Source organism: Chinchilla lanigera, unplaced genomic scaffold (assembly GCF_000276665.1).
Source record: "Chinchilla lanigera isolate Chin_1 unplaced genomic scaffold, ChiLan1.0 scaffold00002, whole genome shotgun sequence".
Classification (NCBI taxonomy): domain Eukaryota; kingdom Metazoa; phylum Chordata; class Mammalia; order Rodentia; family Chinchillidae; genus Chinchilla; species Chinchilla lanigera.
This window is the reverse complement of record NW_004955403.1, coordinates 23,084,152-23,095,010: the sequence shown is the minus strand read 5'-3', so window position 1 is coordinate 23,095,010 and position 10,859 is coordinate 23,084,152. Positions and strand designations below refer to the sequence as shown.

Sequence of the window (10,859 nt, the reverse complement as noted above, 5' to 3'; positions counted from 1 at the left end):
TAGGGACAGCACCTCCAATGCATGGCCCATTCTGAGTCCCAAATTAATGCTTTGGGAATCCATAAAGGTGCAGCTCAGGGTCTGTCCCCCCAAAACAAGTCTTAGCTTTGGGGCAGATACTGTGCAGCTTCAGACTAAATTCAGAGAGGACAGTGCTCCTCAGAAGATGAATAAAACCTGCCTTGAAAACTTTCAGGCTTTCATGTCTTCTGTTGGTTTTGAGGGGAGGAGTGTTAATTATTCTTATTTGCTCTGATAAATGAAATTAGCCTTTCATTTCATGGCAGTCCAAAGCAAGACTTGAACAACCCAACTTCTCAAATCCGGAGCCGGGATTTACACCTAGTCTGTTTATAAACAGCACCCTTGGAAGACTGTCTTCCCACGTGGTCTACAGAAACAAGTCTATTGATAGTGACAGCTGAGCACTCTTTTTTTTTTTTTTTTTCCTCCGGTACCGGGAACCAAACTCACGACCTTGCGCTTGCCAGGCAGGCGCTTTGCCGCTGAGCTAAATCCCCAGCCCCCAAGCTGAGCACTCTTAAACAGTGCAAGGAAGGTACTCTTCTCTCCCTCTCCTGTCTCCCTTTCTTACTCTTTTCTTCCTTCTTCCTTCCTTGCCTCCCTCTCTTTCCTCTTTTGTGGTAAAATGATAGGTTTTTCTTTGTTGCTAATCTGTGTTTTGGCATTTCTTTTTTTTTTGGTCTTTTTGAGACAGGGTCTCACTGTGCGGTTCAGGCTGGCCTTGAGCTCACTTTGTAGCCTGGGCTGGTCTGGAACTCACAATGATCCTCTTGCCTCAGCCTCCCAAATGCTGGGATTGTAGCTGTGCACCACCATGCCCAGCTCTTGGCATTTCTATTATTTCTTCTTTGGTCAGAGTGATTATGAGTAAAGTCTACAACAGGTAAAAGGCCTGGTCCAAGGATCAACAAAGAGATACTAAATGTCGCTCCATTCTGTTGTGGTTACAGAACATAAAGGGATGGGATGGGCAGTGGCAGGACTCAGCTAGCCCTTGGTTAAGTCTGCATTAATTCACTGTCGTCCTCCTTAATCCATCCAGAGTTTGCAGCGGCCACACTGATGATTCAATGGGGAAAAGGTCGAAATCCGCAGCCTTGCATCCTGGACAGCTCTGAGGGCAGCGCTATTCCCTGCCCTTCACCCAAGGGTGACTCCCTCTGACAGAGAGGGCTGTCCAGCGGCTTCCACTTGCCTTTCCTTACTTGAATAGCTCTGTCCTCTGAGTCAAGGAACCGATGTGTGCTTTCTGGCAACTCCTGAGTGTAACTATTTGAATCCTGCATTTGGGAGCCAGACACTGACCCGGTGGACTCAGCGTATCACTTGACCGCTAGCTGTAAGGGGGACCTGGAGGTGTTTATGGTCTACATTTGCTGCATCAGCATGGACTATGTAACCAATATCCTAGACATACCAGAGTGCTCCCCCTTTCCTAGTGTATGGTTACCGGGTAAATTAAATAGACAAATTAAATTTGTCTTTGGGGACAAATTTGGAGAACATAGATCAGGCTTCTTTACTGAATGGGTGTTTTGGACCTGAAAACTGACTTAGGCTAGGAAACTTGGTAGGTGATTGTTTTTTCCCACTTGAACAGCTGATCTTCGCCTACTGCGCATCCAGATTTTATAGAGCAAGATACACACCCTTCAATCATCTATGTATTATGCCTTTGTTGACTGCCTGTCTGCCTTCCCCGTACTCTGTTAGCCATCTCGGTGGATCTCTGCAAGTCAGGCACTCCTGTCACTGATAAACTCAAGCTTTCTTCCTGAATGCAAGTCAAACATTTTCAGTGAAAATTAAAGAAACTTTTTTTAGTTGATTGAGATGTAACTAACATTTTCTTTTCTATTTCAACATTAGTGTCCTAAACTTTAAGGTTGTACTTTTGGGGTGATAATCTTGCCTTAATTAAAAGTTATAAAAAACAAAATTGGCCAGGCGAGGTGGCGCATGCCTGTAATCCCAGCACTAGGGAGCCTGAGGCAGGAGGATCATTGCGAGTTCGAGACCAGCCTGGGCTACAAAGTGAGCTCAAGGCCAGCCTGGACTGCATAGCAAAATTCTGTCTCAAAAAGACAAAAAAAAAAAAAAAAAAAAAGAGAAACCCCAATCTTTTAAAAAACAATCTTCTTGTGAGCAGCAAGTACATGGTAATGTTTGTTGAAGTGGGAAATACTTACATAGGTATTTCAAAACAGCTTAAACTTCAGTATACGTGGAGTGCAGAGTTTCCGAAAGATCAAATGAGATACTATATATAAATCACTCAGCTTAACCTGGTGCTAACAACAAGTGCTAGCTACTTTCTTGTTTGCAGAATCTCTGTTCATTCATTTGTTGAACACGTGGGTAAAGCTTTCTCTACATCAGGTGGAGAGATAAGAAAACATAATAAAGATCCCCAAGTAAAAGACCTATCCAGTTAATGCTGAAGTGCTGCCATACAAATCAGCACAAGGGTGCCGGAGAAGCTTTTAGAAGAGGTTTCTAACTCAGTCTTAGGGGAAAGGAGTTGCTGAGGAAAGTGTCCCAGAGGAAATGATCTAAACAGTAGAAAAGTTAACTGGCCAGAGAGGGAAGGATAGGGAGGAAAGTAGGTAAAAAAGAACAGCATGTGAGCAATCCAGGGAGAGCAGGGACTAAACAGGAACTCAGCATGGGGGCAACATAATGTGGTCACTAGGTCGGAGTGCCAGGTCGAGGTGTTAGGACATGGTGCTGTGCGTGGCCACTGGGGCACTCCTGAAGGGCTTTCTGCAGTTGGTGCCTGGGCAGTTTTGGAAGCATTACTAAAAGTACTCTGTAGAGTAGGTGGGCTAGCTAGGAGGAGGCCTGCTTGTTCCTGGTCCCAGTTGCTGACTAGTTTGAAGTAGAATTGCTTCATTTTATAGAATTTGTGGATTGTTAGCTGATCTTTCATAGCTTCATTATAAAAATTAAACAAGGGCAGGGCGTGGTGGCACACGCCTGTAATCCCAGCACTTGGGAAGCTCAGGCAGGAGGATCATTGGGAGTTCGAGACCAGTCTGGGCTACAAAGTGAGCTCAAGGCCAGCCTGAACTGCATAGGGAGACTCTGTCCCAAAAAGAAACAAAAAATTAAACAAATTACTGTTTGTCCATCAATTAATGCAATGGTAGCATAGTGCTCAATTAGTAGCTTTATAATAAAATTCAGAGAGAAAATTGTCATTGAGTACTTTTGTAACATGTATTTGTGTTCAAATTTGATGTCAAAGTCTTACAAATTTTATTGAAAATGTTGTAATACCATATAAACGATCCTCTTCAGAAAAATGTTTCTTCCAAAGATGAGACTTTCTGTAATTATAGTTTCCTAAGAGTGTAATGTATTTCATACAACGTTGTTTTCTACTTTCTTTTGAGACAAGGTCTTACTACATAGCCTAGGTTGGTCTTAACTCCCTGTATAGCTCAGGCTGGCCTCGAACTTGAGATTTTCCTGCCCCAACCTCCTCAGTGCTAGTATTGCAGATGTGCACCATCATGCCCCATTCTCATTCTGGACTTTAAGCTCAAAATCAAAGCTAGTTTTTCTCTTCACATACTATAGAAATGATCCCTGAAAGTATAGCCTTTGTTTTTCTCTTCACCTAGTCAAGACATTTCTCTGAGAAATTATATGTGAACTGAGAATTTAGTTATATTAGCAATAGTTAAACAGAGAGGTACAAGTAGGTACTCAGTAAATATGAGTGTTTATAGCATTGGAAATTGAAGTGTCTGATTATAAAAGGAAATATACATTTAGGAGGCATGGAATACTTTATTGAAGAGTCTGAAATAAAATTATGAATATTTTTAGATTAGCATGATTCTAAATGTCCCATGAAAATTATTAAAATGTGGTAGAGGACTGAGGGTGTAGTTCAGTGGTAGGTGCTTGGCTGGCATGGATGAGACCCTAGGTTTAATCCCCAGTACTGAGAAAAAAAGAAAGAAATAAAATATTAATGTTTTTATACTTGGCTGGTTCAAAAATAATTTAAAATGGCTAAAAAATATTCCAAAATCTGATGGCAGGGTGAGTAGATTCCTTTGCTTTTTGACTTTTGTAGACTTGAACAATGACCATAGTTGACAAAGCTGAATCTTCAGACCCATCAACCGGTCAGAGTCAGCTCGGCCGTTCCGAGGCCGTTGCACCTGGAGACCCGGATGCAGGCTCTGCCGGCTGAAGTGCTGTGTCTTCATTAAGTGATGTTACCAATCACACACTTTCTGTAAGACCAGTACCTGATGCTGTTTATTCAAATTCAGCAGTACCTGATACGTCAGAACCATCACCACCAAAAGATCAAGGTATTATGATGATGATGATGGTGATGATGATTACTTTTAAATCACTGCCAGAAACTCCTATATAGCTGCTGTCAGTGGCTTGGTAGTTTCAGAGAGGGGCTTATTTTGTTAGAGTATATTGTCATATGCTTGGCCAGCGTTCTATGATGGAAATGATCTTCCTGTAATGAGTAACATTCATTATTAACAGGTATCACAACAGTGTATTAGTTTTTAGTTACTCAAATGTGGATAGTTTCTTTTATTTCTAAGGTTTGGAAGGATAAACTATCTGGGAGAGAATGGAGGTGAGCAAGCCTTATAGTTTCAGTTCACCAGTAGTTACTATGTTCCCTAAGTAGATTCAGTATCTGCCATTGGAAAGGAGCAGATAGGCCGGGCAGGGTGGCGCATGCCTGTAATCTCAGCACTTGGGAGGCTGAGGCAGGAGGATCGTAGCAAGTTCGAGACCAGCCTGAGCTCCAAAGTGAGCTCAAGGCTAGCCTGAACTGCATAGAGAGACCCTGCCTCAAAAAAAAAAAAAAAAGAAAAAGAAATGGAAAAAAAGGGAAACACAGCTACATTTATTAAAATTTATCCAGATGAATGAAACCTTAATACTTTCATTTGGTACTTGGAAGCATTTAAATCTTAAAGATTTAAGATGCAAAGAAAGTTAATACTAGAATTAGTTCCTAATTGGAATGCTGTCCAGCTTAGAATAATTTGACCATGATTTTGAGTCCTCTTCGTAAGTTGTGGTGTGGTTCGTTAAAGGTGTTTTGAGTGTGTGTGAGGGGAAGATTTTATCACAAAACACAAACAACTTAATTGAATGTGACGCAGAGTTTTGAGGTCCTTTGGCTTCACCGGCAAGACTTTGCCATAAGCCGTCTTTCCGCAAGGCTCCTGCTCCTCACTGCTGGGGCTTCCCTTTCACTCCTCACTCTGCCCTTGTCTTACTCTCTACCGACTCATTTTTCCTTTCCTAATTTTGTTCTCTATTTCCTCTCAAGCCAAAGCCCACTTAGATAATCATTAGTATCTCTCCAGATAGAGAACCATCTATAGGCCATCCTTGCCTTTTATAGCACCAAGGAACTAGCCAGCCTTTGAGAAATTAGTCTTGCTACTGAGGATTTGGAAGGTTCCTAGCACAGTAAGTTGTTTCTTCATCAGTCCCAACCATCAGAACTGAAACTGTGACACCTGGGGCAGCTGATGTGATGGTAAGAATGGAGGTGGCCCTGAATACAAGCATCCAAAGCAAATGTTCGAGGGGACTGGCGTATCTTCTATATTCTGTTGATTGTGTTAAGTAGCTATAAAAGTAGTTATAATGACCTCTCATGCAGTTATCAGCTGGTTCAACATTTATTAACTTATGGCCAGCTCATGCACTGACCCTGTCTAACATCTCATATTTCATTTATAAATATTTCAGTCTGTATATGTGTAGAATTTTTTGAAAAGTTAAAAATTTAGTCAATATTCAGATATCTCTGTTTGTCATATCATTTTTTTTAGTCCTAGAGTACCAGGGATTAAACCCAAGAAGTGCTGGGCTATTTTTTTATTTTCAGACAGGATCTTGCTAAATTAGTAAAGTGTCCAGACTGGCCTAAAACTTGCAGTCCTCCTGCCTCGGCCTCCTGACTATTTGGGACTACATGCATGCACTATCCTAGGTGGCTCTGCAGTTTGTTTTCAGTAGTCAGTCATTGAAAGCAACATCCCCATGGAGTCCGCAGTTTGCATTTGTGGGTATGTCTGTGAAATGTCTTTTAATTTGTAAACCTCTCACTTGTTGTATTTGTAGTTTATTTATTGAAGAAACTAAAAATCATTTAGCTTCTCATGTTCTAGGTTCTGTCTGTTTAAATCCCTTTCTACCCTGTATTTCTGGCAGTGATGTTGAGATTTAGAATGTCGATCACGTATCGCTATTTATTCGGCTTTAGAAGCATGCCACGTTTTATTTCTAAATCTTTGCTGTTTATTTTTCTATAGGTGATGGCATTGTGCTGCCACAGAAAATTATTTTTCCCTCGGAGAAGATTTATCTTAAGTGGCAGAAAACTGATGACATTGGTGCTGGACTCGAGAATTTGGGGAACACCTGTTGTGCCAATGCAGCATTGCAGTGTTTGACATACACACCACCTCTGCCAGTTACATGTTATCCCAGGAACACTCCAAGATGTGTAAGTGTTACGTGCTGTGGTGTGTGTGTGGACTGTGGTATGTTAACCTACTCATTTTTTTCCCTCTGAAATGAAGAGAATTAAGTCACGTTATTTGATGATTAAAAAGTTGGTTCATTCTTTTAGAATCCAGGATTAGTATTTAGCTTGTATAAGGAGCATATTGCAAAAAAGAAGCATATTGCACCCAATTTGACCTGGGGGTGGGTATTTAAAAGGAAACCTATTTTCTCATCATTGAGCATTTCTAATCCCCTTGTAGTTTTCTATACTTTTAAAAAATATTGTGTGTATGTATGTGTGTGTGTGTGTGTGTGTGTGTGTGCGCGCACACACACACACGCACTGGATATTGAACCCAGGATCTCACACAAGTCAGGTAAGTGCTCTACCACTGAGCCACACCCCAGTTCTTACACTTGTTAAAAATGTGACATAATGTCTGACATTAACAGTTGGGACAAACAGGGTTAAGAAATCCCGCCTCTGGCATGCATTGGAAGGCTTGATTCGTTTTCAGGCTTCTGAGCCCAAGAGGAGAAGAACTCTAACTACTGCCCCAACCTCTTGGAATTCATACAGGGCTTTCCTTTTAGCATTTGAGAGCTCCATCTTTAACCTGCAGGGCAAAAAATCAGTTAAAACATATGAAGATGTCTTTAAATAGAAGCAGCTCAGTGTTGACTAGAGAAATTGAGAATTTAGAATGTCCATTTTTGAGATTTCTGACCTCCTGCATATCCTGATTATCTGTCAGGCTTTCTAGTGAAGTCTCCCTGTTCTTTGCTCTGAATTGATGCTCAGGTTTGTATGTATGCTCTGGTGCTATTTGCCAGTGATTTGGATCAAACACGCAAGAAACCTCCTTAGTTTCTTCCTGCACAATTCTTTACTGAATGCAGAATGTACAATGATTGTTCTACAGCCGTTTTTCTGTGCAAAGAGCAAATTCATACTTGTAAAGTATTTGGTAAGTACAGAAAAATTTAAACCAAGAAAAATCACCTAGAATCTCGTCACCTAGGGGTATTTGCTATGCCAGGGGCTTTAAATTACAGAGTGAATATTCTGTTTGCCCTCTTTCTAAGTCCATAGTTCATTCCCCACAGCCAGCTTTCCTTTCACTTTTGTGCTTAATGGAAGCAGGGTGTGGCTGAGAACCCAGCACTGGCATTGGGATGGCAAGAGAAAGTATACATGTCCTATATATGTTTTGTCTTGTTCCATTACATTTACACCTTTCCTCCTCCTCCTCTTTCTCCTCCTCTTCCTCTCCCTCCTGGTTTGTTTGCTTTTAGTTGTAATAATATTTTATTTTTAATTCTGATGTCTGTGCGGTCCTTGCAGGAATACAGAGATACATTTGATTTCTGCATCATGTTGATATTGTACGCTGTGACCTTGCTGAAGGCATTTACTAGCGCCAGGTTTTTTTGTTTCTGTTTTCTGGATAGAGTCCTTGAAACTTTCTATGTGCACAGTCACGTCATGTCATGTGCTACTCAGGACAGTTTCACTCATACTTTACTGATCTGTTGGCCTTATTGATTTCCTTGTTTTATTTTCTTATTTCACTGGTGGAATCTTCCATCACTCTTTGAGGAAGGGTATTAAGGACAGACATCCTTGCTTCTTTTCTGATCTTAGGGGGAAAACACTCAATTTGTTGTCTCCATTCCTATTTTTCTGACTTTTTTTTTTTATCCTCAAGGAATATTGATTTTTGTCAAATGATTTCTGATCAAATCGATGTAATCATGTGATATTTCTTCTCCTCCTTCTCCTCCTCCTTCTCCTTCCTCTTCTTTTGCCTCTTTTTGTCTTTTTGAGACCAGGTTTCACAATGCAGTGCAGATTGGCCTTGAACTCACTCGTAGCCTAAGTTGGCCTCAAATTTGCAGTGATCTTCCTGACTCAGCCTCCTTAGTGCTGGGATTTCAGGTGTGTGCTACCAGGCCTGGCTTGATATTTTTTCTTTAGCCTGTTAATATAGTGAATTACCTTGGTTGATTTTTGTATTATTTCTACATACCTGGAATAAATTCTGGTTGTAATGTGTAATTCTCCATATAGATTGCCCGATTTTATTCCCTAATAGGTCAGTAAGGATTTTTACATCTGTACTCCAGAGATATTTGTTTCTATTTGCACTCTTTGCCTGGTTTTGGTGTCAGTGTAAAACTAGCTACATAATTTTGTAGATAGTTGGGATGAAGTGACTGCTTTTTGAAGTGATTTTATAGAATTGTTGTTAGTTCTTTTTAAAATGTTTAGAATTCTCCTGAGCAACTATGTGGCCTTGGAGACTTCTTTTTTGGGAGTTTTAAAATCACAAATTGAATTCTCTTAGTAAGTATACAATTACCACAAGTATTAATTTTATATTGGATGAGTTGTGGTAGTCTGTTTTTTTGAGAAACTGGTCTATTTCTTCTAATTTATGTGTATAAAGTATCCATAGTGTTTATTATCCTTTTGATGTTTACAGCCTGTATTAATAATATCCCCAGTTTCATTCCTGATATTGGTAATTGTGTTTCTTTTTTTTTTTCTGGTACCAGGAATTGAGCTCACAACCTTGCCCTTGCTGAGCAGGCGCTGTGCTGCTGAGCTAAATCCCCAGTCCCTGGTAATTGTTATAAATTTTGCTTTTGGCACTGCTTTGTGTCCCCAGATTTTATTTTTATTCCATTTAGTATATTTTAAAATTTTCCTTGAGTGGCTGGGTGTGGTAGTGAAAGCCTATAATCCCAGCAGTCAGGAAGCTGAGGCAGGAAGATTGATGTGAGTTTGAGGCCAGCCTGAACTGCATAACCAAAGTCTGTTTCAAAAAGACAGAAACATTTTTTCCCTTGAAATTCTTTGATCCTTGGATTATTTAGACATCTTCAGTTCCAGTTATTTGCAGATTTTATCTTTCTCTTACTGATGTTTAGTTTTGATTCCATTGTGATTGAAGAAGACTTAAGTGTTTTGAGGCCTCTCAAACAAATGTGTATTCTGCTCTTAGTGGATGGAGCATTCTATAAATGTTGGTTTGATTTTGTGGCTGAGAATATTGTTTTTTTCAATATATTTTATGATTTTTCTATGGAATTATTCAAGGAGTCATTCACAGAAAGGTTTTGAGGTTTCCATCTCTAAATGTAAGTGTTCCTTTATCAAGTCTCAGTTTTGAGTTTGATTCACATATTTTTCAGCTTTGTTGTTTGGTACAAACACATTTAAGGTGGTTTTGTCTTTGTTCTTTTCTTTTTTTCTATGGTGGTGCTGGGCTTGAACCCAGGGCCTTCACAAGTAGGCAAGTGTTCTGCCACTGAAGTAAACCAGCCCTTGAAAATTTTCAAGCAGTCTTGGTAAGTTGCCCAGGCTGGGCTAAAATTTGTGATCTTCCTGCCTCAGCTTCCCAATTAGTTAGAATTACAGGCGTGTACCACCACATCTTACAGGATTGCTGTTGTCTTAATAGACTGACCCTTAAATATGTAACGCATCAATTCCATTAAATTTATAATGTTCCTCTTTCTGTCCATTTTGTGCATCTGTGTCATTCATTCATTCTTTCATTTTGTATTGGAGATTGAACCCAGAGCCTTTGTTCTGCAGTCTAACTTTATCTGACATTAACATACTTTCTTTTTTTTTTCCTTGAGTAATAGCTACATAGTGTACCTTTTTCATCATTTTACTTTCAGCTTGCTTGCAGCATTACATTTGAATTTGGTTTGTTATAGACAGTAAATGGTTGGGTCATGTTTTTTAATCCATTTTGTCAATCTTTGTCATTTATTTATTTGTTACTGGGAATTGAACCCAGGGCCTTCACACTGAGCTATACCTCCACCCCAGTTTTCACTGTTTTCTTCTTTTCCTTTTTTTGAGACAGGGTCTCCCTGTAGAGTTCAGGCTGCCCCTGAACTCGCTATGTAGCCTGGCTTTAAACTTGCGGCAGTCCTCTTGCCTCAGTCTCCTGAGTGCTGGGATTATAGGCACGTGCCACTATGCCTGACCACTTTTCATTTTGAAATGGGATTTGCTAAGTTTTCCAGGCCTGGCTCAAATTTGTGATTCTTCTGGCTCAACTTCTCAGAGAGCAGGACCTAGAGGTGTGCACACCACGCACCACTATGCCTTTTAATTGGTGTGTATAGAACATTAGAGTGTAGAGGATTATTGATGTACCAAGGCTTACTGTGCCATTTTATGCTCTGGTTTTTGTTCGTTCCCTTCATTTTCTTTTCTTTTTTTATTTCTGCCCCCCTGTAGGTTATTTGTGTATGTGTATATATATATATATATATATATATATATATATATATAT

At 40.0% G+C, this 10,859-nt stretch overlaps 1 protein-coding gene across 1 annotated transcript in view; it reads left to right on the top strand.

Moving 5' to 3' along the window:
• The first annotated feature begins 4,034 nt into the window (after positions 1-4,034).
• Positions 4,035-10,859, top strand: part of LOC102020186 (ubiquitin carboxyl-terminal hydrolase 42-like) — a 25,418-nt gene continuing 18,593 nt past the window's right edge. The window contains 3 exon segments of the mRNA XM_013512884.1: positions 4,035-4,355; positions 6,345-6,497; positions 6,500-6,538. Coding sequence (XP_013368338.1) covers positions 4,121-4,355; positions 6,345-6,497; positions 6,500-6,538 — 427 coding nt within the window. The 5' untranslated portion in view covers positions 4,035-4,120.